An 18,428-nucleotide genomic window follows, 5' to 3' on the forward strand; every position below is an offset into this window, starting at 1 on the left:
GTAAAAAGCTCTACGTTGTTGGTAAAAACATACACGCTCACATAGGTAACAAGGTGCCAGGCCATTAATTGTACTAAAAACAAACATCAAAAGTTTAAACTGAATCCGGAATGATACCGGTAGCCAGTGGAGGGAATGTAGGATTAATGTGATGTGATCACGTTTGCGAGTGTTGGTCAGCATACGAGCTGCAGCATTTTGCACAAGTTGCAGACGACGCCGACGAGCTTGCTTGACTCCAAAATAAAGAGCATTGCAATAATCTAGTCACGAGCTAATAAAAGCATGAATGGCTTTCTCCAGCTCACTCAGATTCAGAAAGGGTTTGAGCTTCGTGAGGAGGCGAGGATGGAAAAAGCCTGTCCTGACAACAGAACCAATGTGTGTCTGAACATTTAATCTGTTGTCTAAAGAAACCCCTATGTTTTTGACCGCTTGGTTAAAATGTGGGGCTGAGAAATCATGACCAGCAGCAACAAAACTGGGAAGGTTGGGGGTGCCAAACAGAACACATTGTGTTTTACTCTCATTTGTGAGTCCAGCCTGGATACGGATATTTCCTAAATTCACATTTCTATATTGTATAATTCCTCTGCTTTAATTCTTCTATCTCTTAAAGATTTTACGTGACACAAGTACAAATTAGTCCTCGTTGTTTGGATACGAGTAAAACAGATCCATATGGCTTTAAATTAGATTGTTGATATCCTTCACATTGTATTGCTTTAGCCTGGCTAATTTGCATGATATCTAGCGATATGAAGCGTTCATATTAAAATTCTGTACAACCTTGACCACATCCAGAGTGCGTGCGTATGTCTCAGCCTTCACTGGCAGCAGTGGATGTGACAAAAGCTTTAGAAGAATCTTCTGACTCTCCATCTGAAGCAGTGGGCTCGCCTGAGCAGACTTCCACCTACAAACACAGAACACACGCATACACATTAATGATGTCATGGCACCTTATTACACTAAGAGCAATGACACTTATTGCTACATGTAAACATTGTGCTTTCAAATGTACTGCTTCGGTTAGAAGGTGGTGGGAAAAAAAATCACAAATGCTGAGAAAATCTTACAGGTACGAGCAGATGTGGATAAATTCCTTGATGATCGGTAGGTGCTGATGGTAGGGAAAGCCGTCTATGGATTGGCCAGCGAGCTCCAGCAGCTCCAGCCAATTCTTTTCTCCCTGCAGTGTGTAAAAACCATGTTTGTGAACAACATGTACAAGGAAAGATGTTTGCAGTGTCATTACAATCTTCCCCTTAAGCATTTTTATTTACTACAACATCGTAAGACATTCTGATAAATATCTGTATTAGAACATTTGATATACGTAAAAAAAAAAATACGAATAATATTAATGGCAGTATGTGTAAAAGTTTGGATCCCCTTTCACTTGTAAAGTCTCAGAACTTCGGTAGCTCATTAGGCCTTGCTACAGAGAAGAATGAATCAAATCGTAATTAATACATTAATTACGATAAGTTTAATATCATCTCGTTATTTCCAGATAACGGCAGTGAAGAGGAACTGTTGTCAAGGCAAGATCTGAAAGACCAAAAAAAAAAAACGTCTCCATATACTTTCCATATACTCGTCTGCAAAAAAAGAAAAAAATGACAGCAAGGACCTGCAAGGAAATTTAGCTGAGGCAGCAGAGATGCTGCACAATTATACATGATCTGCATGGAAGAATCATCAGAAACACAACTTACCTTTGATTTCATTACAAAAATGAACAGTTGATGTTTGCTAAACAAATTCGGAGATATACCAGAGGCGTTTTGGAAATGTGTGCTTTGGACTGGTGAAATAAAAATGGAACTTTTAGGGCACCAAAAAAATAAATAAATGCTCTCATTAGGAAATAAAAAAAATAAAAGAAAGGCTGGTGAGAAAGTGACTCTTTAAAAGGTGCTAAAATAAAAGTTATAACGGAAAATAAGTAGCCAAAAAGGTTAGGGTCATGGTTGGCCCGGTGCTCTGACCCCAGTTTCCTAACATGCTGGGATATACAAGAAAATTTCACTGTGCTGTAAAACAACAGAATTGTTAGACAAATGTTGTGATTATAAAAAGGTTTTGAAATGTTAACATTTCCTCAGGGTTACAGAACACATGGTCTTTGAGATGGTATCTGTAAGATGTTAGTTGTCGGTCTTCAGCATTACCTCAGCCTGAACCTCCTTTAGAAAGGAACAAGTGGCCTCCATCGTGTTAGCAGCTCGGCTAACTCTGCAGTACAGGCTGTGGTTTTCAGAGTTGGACTGCTCCAGGAAGGCCACTGCTGACTCGTGGATGCTGGGAAACGCCAGGCTGAATGGGAAATCCAGACAGAGGTGGAAAACTGCAGATACTGTAGTCTCGGGAATGTTCTCACTTGCCTGTATGGAGAAATGATAAATATGTCTTAATGCATGCACACGCACACACTCACTATGTGCCGGTAATGTACCGGTAATCAGTTACATGAGATTACAGCAATGGAAAGTGTTCCAAAGTGAAGATGGAAAGTGATGTTTTTGTTTCTTTTTCTAATCTGCGCTTAAACCGGGGATATCGTCATTCTACACGTAACTTTTAACACCCAGCAGAGGAACCGTTCGCATTTAGAAATTCAGTAGCGGCATTAGAACTGTTTTTTTTTTTTACCTGGGATTAGGAACTCTAGGGTTTATACGGCTTAAAAATGTGTCCAGGGTTAGAACGTTACAACTAAATGCTCAGCAGCAGAAATCCGGTCAGAATTTGAACAGCATGTGCCTCAGATCATGTGCTTTGTACAGTTTTGTGTAGACAGTCTTTGTCTTTTATTTGGTCTTTTTTTTGTCTATCTTAGGAGGCTTAAAACAGCCAAAGAGGATTTACTTGGTGAAAGCTTGAGACAAGCTGTTATTTAAATCGCTGTATTTATCCAATCATGGCTGCTCACACTGCAAATAAGAAAGTTTAACCAGGGTTCAGGAATGTAGAGTTTGAAACGTCAGATTATGAATAGTCAGGACTAACGGAAGAATGTATGACAGATGAAACAAGATATCCCAGGATTCTGTTTACCCGGAGTTTACAACGACCCGGCGGCATCTAAAATATCTAAATATCTATATTTATTTCATAACAGCATTGACCTTTGTACTGAAAACAACGTTTGCCAAGTTACGATATCACACTAGAAGAAGTGAAAAGACAACTGCTAAGTAATACAAAGTGCTTTTACTGGAAAGAACCTACAAGGCTGTTAACACCAGCCATGATGTAACCGAATTCCAAGAAAGTGTGAAATACTTATAAATGATTTTTGCAGCATTTTGCATTGAGCATGAAGTGTTGTTTTACCATCACACACACATACACACACAAGAAAAACAAGCTACACCAGTGACAGCTAATTTGTTAGATTTCCTTAAACATCGAGTCAGCAATACATCCATGTCATTAAAGCCACTTTAACTGCACATCTTCGGTTTTTGGAGCTACAGATGATCTCAAGCAGAATGTTTTCTTTTCCAAATTGATTCTGTCCTCCTTGACATGAAAGTTGTGGACAAGTTAACATGTGGACAAGTTAACATGAAGTGAGCTATGTGGACAAGTCAACATGAAGTGAGCTATGTGGACAAGTCAACATGAAGTGAGCTATGTGGACAAGTCAACATGAAGTGAGCTATGTGGACAAGTCAACATGAAGTGAGCTATGTGGACAAGTCAACATGAAGTGAGCTATGTGGACAAGTTAACATGTGGACAAGTTAACATGAAGTGAGCTATGTGGACAAGTTAACATGTGGACAAGTTAACATGAAGTGAGCTATGTGGACAAGTTAACATGAAGTGAGCTATGTGGACAAGTTAACATGTGGACAAGTTAACATGTGGACAAGTTAACATGAAGTGAGCTATGTGGACAAGTTAACATGTGGACAAGTTAACATGCGGACAAGTTAACATGAAGTGAGCTATGTGGACAAGTTAACATGAAGTGAGCTGTCGATCACATCGGTAAAAGCCTTTAAATCACAGAACTGTTATGATCTTCTAACTGACCAGCCCTGAGGTGTTGCCCAGACAGTTGTGCTGGTTTAAATTCGAATCATATGTTAATATTAAAGCACTTATTCTAATATGTTGTAGAGAAAAATATATAGTCATTAATCATAAAACTGATGTTTATTTATGCATGGAAGAAGTCTCCAGGCTCAGGATGGGGGACTGTGCGTGTGAAAGACATTAAATACAGCTATAAAAGGAAACACATGGAAGTATGATTTGTCATTCGTGAATGTATCTTATAAATCTAAAAAAAAAAAAGGTAATCCACTGTAGGATGTGCTGCTATTTGGAATTAAGCAGCTTTAGAATATTAAATGTGACTCTGCTTTGCGTCAAGACGTTTTCGAATACGGAAATCAAGATGATATCGAAACAAAGAAAATGACTGCCGTGCAGATTAACCAGTGAACGTTACCTGTACAGAACTCTGACATGCATTAATTATATACAGGCTTTATTAATTATATGCCTTCTCACCTTCTCTACAGGTAGGAGCGTTTGCAGAAGGCGAATGGTGAAGACAGAAGTCCCTGTGTAGGACATGCGGTGGTGAATCAGAGTTGAGTCGGGTTGCTCTGATGATGCCATGTGACTGTGATGGCACATGATTTCTCCCAATTTTTCCATACACACCCGCAGCTTCTCTCTCTGTAGGGGGGTTGGGGGTTGAACGGAGAGAGAACAGAAGTTAGTTGCTAAGCGCCTTTAATTGGTTGAGGTTCGGCTTTATTCCATGGCAAAAGGAAACCAGCAGGGGGCAGCAACACATTTCAAAGTAAGTTTAAGTGTCCGCGAGAACTGTTTTGCAATAGCGCATAAAAAATAAACGAAGGAGCGGTTCAAGCCTTGCAGAAAAATCTATTCAGCACTATTTTGAGTGTACTGCGAACCAAAGGATGCAATATATAACAGAAAATTAGTTCTAAACACAGAAAGCTTAATATTACTTATTTAAAATAGTTAAATAAATATTGAATAAAGAGACATCTTGACATTATCTCGACAGGAACTCGCTCTTGAAATATGAACAAATTTGAAACACTTGCCAGTTCGTTGGCAGTGAGGCTGCATTCTTCCCACAGCTCGTGTGGAGACACGATGACCCTTAGCATGCTGAGGATGTCCGACAGAAGCTCTAATGCCTTCTGGAAAACCTTCATCTTCTCTGAGACATCCACAAGGACACACAAGAGAGCAGAATGAGTAGTCAAAGAGGAGACGAAACCTATTTGGAGCTGAAATTTAAGGACTCTCACTTTTCCTGAGGAGCTTAAAAAGGAACAAGAAACATCTGGAGGCTCTCAGAGTGAAGTGAGAGAAGACTCTCACCTGTCCTGAGGAGAGGAAGTGTGTGCTGTAGGGTTTCCATGCAAAATCTGCCCATGTTCCACTGCTGCACTCGGAGCTCCGGCGGATCCTCGCCCTCTGGCTCCAGGTTTGGCCCGAGGGGAAATTCTCTCTGAGAGCTGCTGCTGCTGCTGCTGCTGTACACACGGAGTCAAAGAGAATCTGTAATCAGCCTCTACAGGCAAGGTGTTAAAGATCGCAGCCAGATTTTTTATTTTTTTTTGTAAACAAAACAAAGCCAAAGCTGTAATTAATTATTTCACTTAGCTTTATACAAAGTCTTTGGATTTTTGTCTTACAATTTTTCCTCCAGTTAAATAAAACACACTGCAGTAACATTTCTAGACCCATAATAATCATAATGGATCTTAATACCCAAGGGCTGCTTAGCTCCGTCGTATTCAAGAAAAGACTTCGCTACAAACTGTTGTAGCTTCAACCTAGAGAAACAATCGCATTTCTTAGATACCTGGTGGAGGCGGCGTCTCCGTCCTGTCCGTCCCCACGGACCCGCGTACCGGGACGTCCTAGAACAGAAGGGCGGGGGGACAAATCTTCTGGACTCAAAACCCCTGACCTCTGGGTTCCTCTGACCTCCTGAGGATATGAAACTGAGGAGTTCTGAGAAAGTGGATCTGTAAAGAACAAAGAGATGAATTCGGTCCCATTCTGTTTTCCTTAATCTGGTCAAACAGACGTGTCCTAGGATTGAGAAGTTTAAGAAATCAACACATCACACTTTAAGTAAACCTATGCGATTTTCACTGACATGGATCCCTAACATAAGTATTGGTGAGAATAAGCTTCATAGCAGTCAGGTTATAAGAAATGTACTAATAAGTGAGAAAAGTGTTGCAGAGTTGTGGAGAAATGTGTGTTAAGTCGGGTGTGCTGTACCATGCTTGGCTGAGCAGAAGCTGGGATCTCTGTGGAAGCGCAGTCGACTTTTCAGGTTTCCACAGAGCTGCTGAAGGCAGGCCAGAGCGTGGAGAGCCAATGAGCTGGAATCATTCTCTGGGCTCACACTGAGAAGCTTCACCAGATTCTAGGGAGAAGAAAATGAAAAAATATATATGTATATATATGTACATCTGTCTAGTGGTAAATAAACCAAGTAGATCAATATTCCAGCAGCTCCTTTCAGTGAATAACATGTAGCGCTCATAATGTACTGCAGATTTCTATGGCATTTATGGTCATCCTATTTAAAAATACCAAGCTGTATGCAGAAAACCAATATATTGGATTCCTTTCCAAAAAGTGCAACTTCTGTGCATCACAAACTGAGTGGAGTGGAGGCAACTGTGCCTGCCAGTCAGAGTGGAGGGGTGGCAACTGTGCCTGCCAGTCAGAGTGGAAGGGTGGCAACTGTGCCTGCCAGTCACAGTGGAGGGGTGGCAACTGTGCCTGCCAGTCACAGTGGAGGGGTGGCAACTGTGCCTGCCAGTCAGAGTGGAAGGGTGGCAACTGTGCCTGCCAGTCAGAGTGGAGGGGTGGCAACTGTGCCTGCCAGTCAGAGTGGAGGGGTGGCAACTGTGCCTGCCAGTCAGAGTGGAGGGGTGGCAACTGTGCCTGCCAGTCAGAGTGGAGGGGTGGCAACTGTGCCTGCCAGTCAGAGTGGAGGGGTGGCAACTGTGCCTGCCAGTCAGAGTGGAGGGGTGGCAACTGTGCCTGCCAGTCAGAGTGGAGGGGTGGCAACTGTGCCTGCCAGTCAGAGTGGAGGGGTGGCAACTGTGCCTGCCAGTCAGAGTGGAGGGGTGGCAACTGTGCCTGCCAGTCAGAGTGGAGGGGTGGCAACTGTGCCTGCCAGTCAGAGTGGAGGGGTGGCAACTGTGCCTGCCAGTCAGAGTGGAGGGGTGGCAACTGTGCCTGTCAGTCAGAGTGGAGGGGTGGCAACTGTACCTGTCAGTCAGAGTGGAGGGGTGGCAACTGTGCCTGTCAGTCAGAGTGGAGGGGTGGCAACTGTACCTGTCAGTCAGAGTGGAGGGGTGGCAACTGTGCCTGCCAGTCAGAGTGGAGGGGTGGCAACTGTGCCTGTCAGTCAGGTACCGTTACAGTATGTATTTGAATTTTAGGAAAATGCTATGCAGTGATACCAACCTACCTGCACTATACTTGGCCGCTGCAGGAATATTTCTGCTGGAAAGTCCTGCATGATGACGTCTCGCAGAAGCTCGCAGGTGGTCCGCACCAAGTCCGGATTATCGCTTCTCAAAGAACTGCACGTTAAACATGGAAGAGGTCAGACAGTTCTAGACTAATATCTATCTAATATCTGTCAGCTAATATTCTAATAAGTGTGAAGAGTAGTGATGAGCCGAGAGCGCACGCACCTATCGTTCGATGATAAAATGTGTCTGTCAGTTGCAGTCAAAGACAACCAAGGAAACAGTGAAAACGTTAAGCATCTTACAGAGGTGTTCACTGCGGAGTACAGGAAGGACAGAGAAATTGATTTTTTTTTTAAAAAAGTAGACGTTAAAAACACTGAATAGTTTTACAGAATTTGTGCCTGGATACATTTCAAGTAAGAAACAAAACAAAATGACGCATGTCATTACAGGAAAATTACGATCAGTGACTTCAGTGAATCGGTTGTTGCTGTTAGAAGCCTATGTATTACCACCCGCAGTATAACAGCTATAAAACACCATCATCTCTTTTTTCTACTTAATAAAGTTGATAAGAAAAAACAGTCATGATAAGAAGAAACCACAAGTCACACTGGAGACTCCTTCCAAAAATGTTGTTTAATACACTATAATGGTTCAGGCTGAGGAGAAGCTTCTTCCCTCAGGCTTTTGGACTCCTCAGAACTGACATGTCAATCTTCCAGATCCATTAGTATTCCATCAAGTCTTGTATATAACTTGACATTCTACACGTTTACTGTTCCTACATATAACACAAGCTGTACGTTTAGCTGCACATCGCTTTCACTAACGTATTGTAATGTATTGCACATATTCATACACGGTGGCTTAGTGGTTAGCACGTTCGCCTCACACCTCCAGGGTCGGGGTTCGATTCCCGCCTCCACCTTGTGTGTGTGGAGTTTGCATGTTCTCCCCGTGCCTCAGGGGTTTCCTCCGGGTACTCCGGTTTCCGCCCCCGGTGAAAAGACATGCATGGTAGGTTGATTGGCATCTCTGGAAAATTGTCCCTAGTGTGTAATTGCATGAGTGAATGAGTGTGTGTGTGTGTGTGCCCTGCGATGGGTTGGCACTCCGTCCAAGGTGTATCCTGCCTTGATGCCCAATGATGCCTGAGATAGGCACAGGCTCCCGTGACCCGAGGTAGTTCGGATAAGCGGTAGAATGAATGAATGAATGAATGAATGAATGAATGAATGAATGAAATATTCTAAATTTGTAGAAATTATTTGTATGATACTGCACAGGGTATGACATTAACGTACATACTGTAATTATTAAGACATTGGGAAAGTGCATATAAAGGCACAGTGATCCTGTCAGTGTTCGTTGTGTCAGCTCTTTTCCTCACTGAAGGGGAGAATTTATAGTTTGATGGCCGCTTGTAGGTCAGAGCTCCTGTGTCATTCTGTCTTTGTCTTCGGTGGTCTTATGTTCTTGTCACATAACCGTATAGATAAATAAAATCTTGAACCTACTGTGTTTAATCCCATTAATAATGATCACAATTCAGCTTCCTCGATTGCTTAATTGTGATTATGTTGAGCATAGATAAAGATACAGTAGCTTAATTGTCTGATTACTGATTAGTGCGTTAAATCGTTCTGAATATATTACAAAGGCTCATAGCAGAACCTGTCTACCTGCCTGAACCACAAACAAACATGGAGCTAATGCGATGCTGCCACTGCAACAGCAAGCCTAAAAGTATGAAGCTAAATATGTGAGAACTAAAAAAACAAACAAACAAAAAAAACACCTAGGGGGTTCATCCACGTTTATGGTGAAAGTCACCCAGCATGTAAACATCATCAAAAGAAGCCTCCTGTCTCAGCCTGAAACTGAAGATGTTCCGCGGCAAATGCCACGGTACAAACACTTCTGAACTGCACACAGGAGTAAATAATAGATAAGGTGCAGAAAACAGCAGTGGTGATAGATCTGGCAATCCCAAGTAACTGTGACATCCAAAGGGAGAAGCCGAAGAAATACCGTCAGCTGAAAGACGAACTGGAGAGAACGTGGAAGGCTAAAAGCGAGGATATGAACAGAGGGGATTGCTTTACTAGATTCCAGGATTAACACTATGAACCAGTTCAGAAGAGTACAGGAGTGCCCAAAATAAAAAATAAATAACTGCACTGCAGCCTAAAAGAGCAAATAAAACATGGAACAAAGGCATCATCGCAAAGTGTACTGATCAAAATTAACGATCTGTTTCTAGGTCGTTCGTTCATTCGTATGCAGCAAGCACTTTTTCCTGGTCAGGGTCGTGTTGGATCGGAATCTCCCGGGAACGCTGGGCATGAGGGAGGAATACAATAGGAGGAAACCTGAGAAACTGAGAGGAAACCCACATAGACACATCAAGAACCTGCACACAGGCAGTAACCAGGCCTGTTTTTTTTTTTTTTTTAATCTTAAATGTGTGTTAAAGGCGTTTGATCCTTTCCTTACTTTTGACTATCTTTTTCTTGTATAAAAACGAAGTGAATGTCAGGTCCATGTGATTCGCAAGCACCAATTCCCAGAACATAAGGCAAGCTCAAAACATGGCCGCCCTGAACGACACCCCTTAGAAGATCTGAAACTCGATTCTGTACCTGCTACTTTACCATGGATTCAGTACGTCCTGATCAGTATACAGTCGTGTGAAAAAATTAGGATGCCCGATACAATATGAAGTTCTTAATAGATTCTCTCCAAAATTAAACATTTTCTTACCCCAAAGACTTTAGAAATGGCTGTTCATGCGTTTATAACCTCTCGCTTAGATTACTGTAACTCTTTATAATGCGGTATATCTAAAACTCAGATTACGCGTCTCCAGCTCGTTCAAAATGCTGCTGCCAGATTTCTCTCTAGCTGTCGCAAACATGAACACATCACTCCCATTCTTAAATCTTTACACTGGCTGCCGATTTCGCAGAGAATAGATTTTAAGATTTTACTCTTTGTCTATAAGTCTCTCCATAATACTGCTCCTCTCTATTTATCTGAACTTCTTCAACCCTACTCTCCTATTAGAAGTCTTCGCTCATCTGAACAGGCCATGTTGGTGGTTCCTCGTGTACGGCTCAAGCGTAGAGGAGAGCGTGCTTTTTCTGTGGCCGGTCCTAGACTATGGAACTCCCTGCCACTAGAGATTAGGACGGCACCCACCATATCTAGTTTTAAGTCCATGCTAAAGACTCACTTATTTTCTCTAGCCTTTTCATGATTTGCCCAGGGGTTTATGTCTGTTTATATCTGGTTTATGGTTTTATTTATCTCACCTTCTTTTACACTGGTTATTTTATTTATTATTTATTGATTTATATATATATTTACATATATACATATATTTTTATTTTAGTTTCTTGAACTACTTTGTGCATGTGTGTATTCTTAAGTGTATGTGTATGTCAAACGCACTGTGAAGCACTTTGGTCAGCCATGTGGCTGTTTGTAAATGTGCTATACAAATAAAGTTGAACTTGAACTTGAACTTGAATACGTTATTAAATATGCATGTTAACAGCAAGGAAAAGCGTTTGATACTTATACCGCTGCCTTCTGCTATTGTTGAATCTGACAGCTCTTGCGTGTCAATGCCGTTGCATTGTGGGATAGCGCAGTGTGTTGGTTCCATACTGCAGAATCTCAGCAGAAGCAGTAGGTCATCCAGGTCTTTCTCACCTACTGTTTTATGAATACTGCTCATTTGGACAGGCTACATGCTAAGTTCCCAATCTCACACATACTTTAAAATAAGACTATCGTTCCCAGTCTGGCTGCAAAGTAAACCCTGAGTTTGCCCTGCACATCTACTTTACCCAGAGTTTCAACTATCTGCCTGTTTCCTGATTCTCATCCCTGTGTACTTTATTTATTGATCTCCTGACCTAAGCCTGACTTTATCCTTGACCTTGTCTTACGATTTGGATTTGTTTGCGTTGCTCTCATTAAAAACTCTGACCTGCAAGTGCCTCGGTCTCAGCCCCACTTTCCTGACTCTCCTTTTGCAAACCAATCTTTCCCGTTCGTTTTCACAGCTGGCGTGTGTTTTTAAATATCTGATTAAAGCCGGGATATTTGAGCAGAGGACCTTATTTGGCGAATTTTAGAAATGTAATCTTTAGATTTAATGGGAAAACATGATATGGCACAAATGCTGGTGCTGTTGTATTTGGGAGTGAAGAATGATTAGAAACTGGCCAATTGTCAAACAATCAAATCAGTGGTGTGAATATTCTGTTTGTTCTACGTTTGAGTCCAGGAAGCAAAATTCAGCAACGTTTCCATTATTCTTATTAAGTGAATGGAAACTTAGTGCTATAGTGTGATGCCAGGCCACTGTGATGCCAGGCCGCAAGGAAGAATGTGGACTGCGAAGGACTGACGGTATTATCGATATGTCTCTCCGACTAGAAAACAAGAAAAGTTAGAATAAAAACCCTGCACATTATGTAGGACAGGGACACTCTGTTTGCTTTATAACTCTCTCTCTCTATTCTCTCCCGAATTCCCTGCAGACTCGCCCGAGGTAGTGCGCCCGAGGCCTACCTGTCTTGCGCTGAACCCTGAACGTCGCGCATGCTTTGAACAAACCTCACTGAAATCCATAAGTGAAAATCGCCACCTGTCACTGACACACTCGTGAAGCCACCTCTCACGAGCTACAGCTCCTCCAGGGCTTACTTTGTCACACAAGAAAGGCCACTTTCTCCGATTAAAAAAGGTTGGGGTTTTTTCTGGACGATTTGTGCTGCACTCCCAGGAATAAGAAAACATAACGAGGGTTTCAATTCTACTGGTATGTTACATAGTCATTATAACCACCAGATCTCTTAGACACATCAAGGTCTCTGATGGGTGGCGTTCAGAAAAAAACTTGGAAGAAATGACTATATATAATTATAGAGCTACAAGCTAGTCCGACATTATACATTAGAAAGTGGAACCGGATTAAATGCAATAAGACAATTGGGGAAGTTCTGTTAGAGGAGGCTAATTAATAACAAATTCTTTTAATAGGAAATTTATCCCTTTTACACCACAGAAATTTAATCCATCAAAATAAATAACAAATAAATAAATAATCTTTTTTTTTTTTTTTTTTAAAGTCACGATTCAGGTTGCACTCATGATATATGAGCTGCACTTATTGTTGTAGTAAATTAAGCAATTTAGTTTTATATTCTAAGCAAACATCTATAGGAGGTGGTATGAGGTGATTTAGAGGTCCGTACCTGATACACTGGGCGGTGATGCGGCATCTGTTTGGCTCGGCACATTTTGCTGGAAATATCCTCTAACTGACATCTCCTCCGCTGAGAATATTAAAAAACAGCTTCAGTGAGGAGCCATAAATCAATTTTATACTGGCGTGGTGAACGAGAGATGCCGCTGGTACTCTTTGTTAGGGTGGTGCTCTTGGAGGACGTTCTTTTATGCCGTGCTGCAAATCAACGGGATGTCACATGCCGCCTTCGTGCATTAAAAGCTTACCTGGTTGAAAAGAGCAGCTCGGTTGCTGGTCTGGGGAAGTGCTCGTTGGGTAAATATGAAGATGGAAGAGCTGGTCGAGGATCGTCTCGGTGAGATTTCGAAGTTGCGGGTCAACGTTGGACGAGAGCTGTGTTAGAAAGTCCACGCCTCCTACATCTCTTAACATAAAGGCACCAGTTGGATGCTTTAATGTACGAGAGAAAAAAAGGGAATCAAAAGACTGGACATTGTTTTTATCTGTCAAGATTTATTTATTACACAAATCTGACCAGAATCGACTTTAAATACATGACTCTTGATGTGTAGAATGTCCATTGCATATGGGGACTTGTCATGTCCAAGCAGCATGCGATTTGCTCCTTGTGCCTGATATTAAACCTGTATTTTACATTACACACAGTAACAGCTTGAATGAAAGTCTGTACAGTTTCTTTCTGGGCGTGCCCTAATATTCTAATGAGCATGCTTAGTTGACAGCTTACCAACCTTCCACAATGGTCAGGTTGTAGTATTATCAATAAATCAGTGTTTTTGAACAAATCTTTCAAGCAAACGAACTCACCTTTTACTGAACAAACTCTCTGAACTAGAGTGATACTGATTCAGTACAAACTAGGACATGTGATTCAGTACAAACTGAAGGAGTGATACAGAAAGGTAATGAAAGTATGGGTCATGTCATTCGTTCGGTTCAGATGCGTCTCTCACTGGTACAGGAGGAGAAAGGGGTGGAGCCATGTAGCACTTTGGAGACGGACAAAGCGCAATTCCAATTTATGAATATGTAATAATTGATGATCTTGCACAATAAGTTGATTACTGCAAATATAGTGCGTTTTGTTTTTTCAGACTCAGCAACTGACAAAATATGGGATAATAAAATAGAGCTGCTGATGTCAGTTGAGGTGGAAAAGTGTTAGTAACATTAAGCATAACATTAAGTGACATCATCTGTGTGAATGATAAGGCAAAGTCAAATGTAAGCTTTGCTCCGCCCACTTTCACTGATTCTGCTAGATCTGCTCTAACCTTCGGGAAGTCACGATCATTTGCTTTATTAAAATACACAGGAGCCTAAAAATCTGAGTGCATGCCCGAATAAACACTGGCAGATTTTAGGAGCAGTTCGCAGTGTAGTTTGTGTGTTAATTTGGGCTAAAGTACCGTAGCAAGTGTGTTAATGAGCTGCAACACTTCCTCTTGCAGCGGGACTTCAGGGAAGTTAAACCAGTGCAGCAGGTTGATGAAGAGCTGTCGCTCCTGAACAATGTCAGCTGGGGAGATGAGACTGAGCTGAAGCTTAGAGACAATGTTCCTCATGGAGCGAACTCGGATCTCCACTAACGAGTGAGCTGGAAAAAGAAAAACAATAATAACAACAGCAACAAACATTCATTGCGCATGCCCTGGAGGAAAACCACCTACCATGACATTACTCGGGCATTTCACACTCATACATGGACTGCAAGACTGCCTATTATTAAATGTTTGAGTATGTTTAGATTGAAATGCATGTGCTTAACGATTCTGCAGCTCTTATAAGATGATCTTTCACCATTTTCCAGCAACGTTCAGCATCACATTAATGAGACCTCAAACAAAGAAGCAGTGGAGAAAGCAGAGTTGTGCTGATTTACAGCAGAGACTCGACTCGGCTCCGTCACATATACGAGACGACGAGCACGATGGAAGCTGGAAGCTGACTGCTGAAGCAAAGTGTACATCAACACGACTAAGGGACTAAAGCAATACCGCATCATTATTTTACAGAGTAACACAAAAGCTACACAACTGTCTAACAGAAGTGAAGATAAAGTAGAACACCAAAGTGAAAACATGCCATCAGTATAATTAATGAAGCTTAAACAAATTCAACCAAAACAGAATCAATAAATCACTCCATAAATACTCCAATATGTTTCAGTGTGGACTGTTTCTTGGAGGCTAATTTATAAAGTATAAATGACAGACTATTTATGTTGGCACAGGAAAATGTAGGCGTTTCTAATTACCATATTCATACATATTCATAATACGGCTCAAATAACACGCCCCTACTGTTTATACATTACAATAAGCGACATATAATCCGAAATAGATTGTGTCTATTAAAATAAAATGTTCTAATATAGCCGAAATTGTTTATCCTATATGAAAATACATGTGCTGTTCTTATTATTATTATTATTATTATTATTATTATTATTATTATTATTATGCTGAACAACATAGAGCTAATAGCTAAAGGTAACGGAAATCACCAAGGCAACAACACCACACTAACTCAGAGCTCTGAACAAAACTAACTAGATAATAGCAATATAATAACGTAATAAATGTATATTAAATGGTCATTTTAAACCCATATATAATTGTTTGGTTAGATAGCATGAAAATAAAAAGGAAACTGTCAAACATACACAGCTAAAGTCGACTAGCTTAGTAGCTAACACAAGCTAATACACAGACGTCAACGTACCGAGCTTTTTAATGAGAGATGATACTTCCATGGTGCGATAAACGTTTATAACGTTAACGTTAACCGGTTATGTAATCGTTACAAACTCTTAAACACTGCTCATGTTTCGGTTTTAACGCCCTTTCATTCTGAACAGAGAGGACGCGTTATTGTTTTTAACCACGGCGCCAGTTTCAACTACTTCCGGTTGTGTGACAAATATAATAATGGTCTCTACACCCTACGTAGTGCACTAGGTGACGGCGCTGAGACGGACTGACGGCTGACACACGACTGGACGGAGACGCGTCTGGGACCATTATGTTTAGATAAAGTAAAACAAAGCTAAAACAAAGGAGCCCTTTTCAAAAATAAATAAATAAATAAATAAATAAATAAATAAATAAGTAGTAGTACTCACTCACTCATCTTCTACCGCTTATCCGAACTACCTCGGGTCACGGGGAGCCTGTGCCTATCTCAGGCTTCATCGGGCATCAAGGCAGGATACACCCTGGACGGAGTGCCAACCCATCGCAGGGCACACACACACACACACACTCACTCATTCACTCACGCACTACGGACAATTTTCCAGAGATGCCAATCAACCTACCATGCATGTCTTTGGACCGGGGGAGGAAACCGGAGCACCCGGAGGAAACCCCCGAGGCACAGGGAGAACATGCAAACTCCACACACACACAAGGCGGAGGCGGGAATCGAACCCCTGACCCTGGAGGTGTGAGGCGAACGTGCTAACCACTAAGCCACCGTGCCCCCCAAGTAGTAGTACTAGTGTTAGTAAATAACAACACTACTACTACTACTACTAATAATAATAATAATAATAATTAAAAAATATATTATTATTATAATTGCTGTTGTTGTTGGTATTATCATTATTGTTGTTGTCGTTGTCGTTGTTATTGTTATTATTATTGTTGTTGTTGTTTTTATTATTATTATGTTAGTTATTTCTTTAAAACAACTTATGTTCCCAAAAGTATTGACATCACTAACCTGATTCAGATGAATGCAAATAAAACTGTAACAAAAAATTCTTTTAATTTATTTCTTATCAATTACTCTTAGCATTACATCTACTAATATAACTGTATATTACATCTGCAATATATCCTCCTTCATCCACCCACCCCAACTCCTTCCATGCCATTATTTTTACTTTAAAAAAAAATCTGACTAAACAGCAGTTGATAAAATCTGTTTAAGCTGGACACTTGTACAACATCTTCTAGCCGTTCTACAACTTTAAAAAATAAAAAAAAATAAAAAAAAAGGAAAAAAAAACAATTATTAAAAAGATGGAAGAGCATGTTTGATATTTAGATGATCAGTAAGTGTTAATTTGTACATTAACTATACCAAACATGTCCTTAATACTGAAGTAGGTATTAATTGATAAATTCAGGTGTTAGTGAAGGATTTTTCATGTATTGTTATTGTGAAGTGTTAGGCTGTTGTGTAGTCATAAACATAAGTGCAGGTCATTGCTACACGTACCAAATAATTTAAAAACTATCTTGTTTCTGGCTGTTTTTCATTTTGTTTGCTCTGTTAAAACCAAACAACACACCCATGGCATTTGCACTGTACATCTATCAGTGATTAAAAATGGCAGCAGAACATCAATCTCAAATGGTTTGCACACAGGGATTTATCTTGACTGGAGATCAATACCAGCATATCCTATCAGATCTAAGAGGCTTATTTTCAGACACTGATACTGTAGTAATTTCTACTGAAATGAAAGAGAGGTGGTGTAGATAGTGCTTGTCTTACATCAGTTAATATAGCTAGATGTGTGTCAGGTGTTAGCCCAGTTGGTAGAGAAGGATTATTTGGTGACATTTTAGACCTAATATAGTGAAATGTCAGTTTGTAGGAGTTATTGTGCAGAAAACACTTCTGCTATTTTAAGAAGAGATGTTTAGTGTATGGTTCTTTACAGCTAATGTATTTATTTGTACAGGTGAAATTCAGATGGTTGATTATTTGCTGTCTTAAAAACATTACTAGCACAAAATAGCATTACATTTACATAACACTTACTATTACTCACAATCAAGTGTAATTACAAATACTTTCTACTCTGATGATGTACCGTAAATGTCTCTCTAAACGCGTTTATAATTCTTTAACGAATGTACAGTTCTTTGCTTCTTAGAGCGAAACACCAGCCTGTAGCATGTGAGTGATTGACAGCATTTTGGACAGGTAGCATGGCAGTGCAGCAGGACCGTTGCCGTTTCACAGCATCTGAGTCTCTGTTTCAATCTTGAGCTCAGATTAATGCCTTCTTCTCAGGTCCTTTTGGATTTTCACGTTTCCAAAAAACATGACTGCGTGAATAAGCATGTGCATTGGTGTCTCCTATGTCATGTGCTTTGGTGTATTCCCATGTCATGCCCAGTTTTCCATGGTCTTTGTTGGGGTACTTTATAGAATCCTGGGGTGCCAGTAAGATCCAAAAAGTGATTGCCATATTTTTTATTTTTTTTTTTAAATTATAAAGAATTTTCCTTCGCCAAAGTTTTTGTTCTCAAATTAACAAGTAACCTTCGTTACAAAATTTCTTTAGACTATAAATTGTTTTTTTTATCGCACTAAGAATACAACCTTTTAATAAATAGTTCTTCAAGATCCCATTTAGCACCGTAATGAACAAAACCTAGACAAAGAATCATTTAAAAACCTTTCAAAAAGGTTTTAAAAACCATGCATTTCAATACATTTTAAAGTGTAAACTTGGCCAATAGAAATTTAGATTTTTCCAAAAGAGATACGGTTCTTGAAGAGCAACAAACATTTTCTATTGCAATGGTTCTATAAATAAAAGAACATGTAAGCTAAACTGTTTTATGGAGTTTTATGTCTATGTAGATAACTCTGGCAGATGTTTT

The 18,428-nt window shown here is 40.4% G+C and overlaps 1 protein-coding gene across 3 annotated transcripts in view; it reads right to left on the reverse strand.

Annotated features, from left to right (window-relative positions):
- The window catches only part of rttn (rotatin), a 51,429-nt gene extending 35,739 nt beyond the window's left edge, over positions 1–15,690 (reverse strand). Inside the window, exons 1-14 of one of the 3 annotated variants that reach the window (XM_060861793.1) lie at positions 15,526–15,690; positions 14,211–14,398; positions 13,047–13,230; positions 12,788–12,868; positions 7,737–7,827; positions 7,508–7,622; positions 6,301–6,448; positions 5,873–6,038; positions 5,386–5,534; positions 5,103–5,221; positions 4,534–4,704; positions 2,178–2,390; positions 1,080–1,192; positions 790–916 (exon numbers count right to left, since the gene is read on the reverse strand). In XM_060861793.1, coding sequence (XP_060717776.1) covers positions 790–916; positions 1,080–1,192; positions 2,178–2,390; positions 4,534–4,704; positions 5,103–5,221; positions 5,386–5,534; positions 5,873–6,038; positions 6,301–6,448; positions 7,508–7,622; positions 7,737–7,827; positions 12,788–12,868; positions 13,047–13,230; positions 14,211–14,398; positions 15,526–15,556 — 1,896 coding nt within the window. In that variant the 5' untranslated portion in view covers positions 15,557–15,690. Of the gene's footprint in view, positions 1–789; positions 917–1,079; positions 1,193–2,177; positions 2,391–4,533; positions 4,705–5,102; positions 5,222–5,385; positions 5,541–5,872; positions 6,039–6,300; positions 6,449–7,507; positions 7,623–7,736; positions 7,828–12,787; positions 12,869–13,046; positions 13,231–14,210; positions 14,399–15,525 lie in introns of all 3 variants that reach the window. The other 2 variants (XM_060861792.1, XM_060861791.1) reach the window with 2 other exon arrangements.
- Positions 15,691–18,428: the final 2,738 nt, after the last annotated feature.

Source organism: Tachysurus vachellii, chromosome 25 (assembly GCF_030014155.1).
Source record: "Tachysurus vachellii isolate PV-2020 chromosome 25, HZAU_Pvac_v1, whole genome shotgun sequence".
Lineage (NCBI taxonomy): Eukaryota > Metazoa > Chordata > Actinopteri > Siluriformes > Bagridae > Tachysurus > Tachysurus vachellii.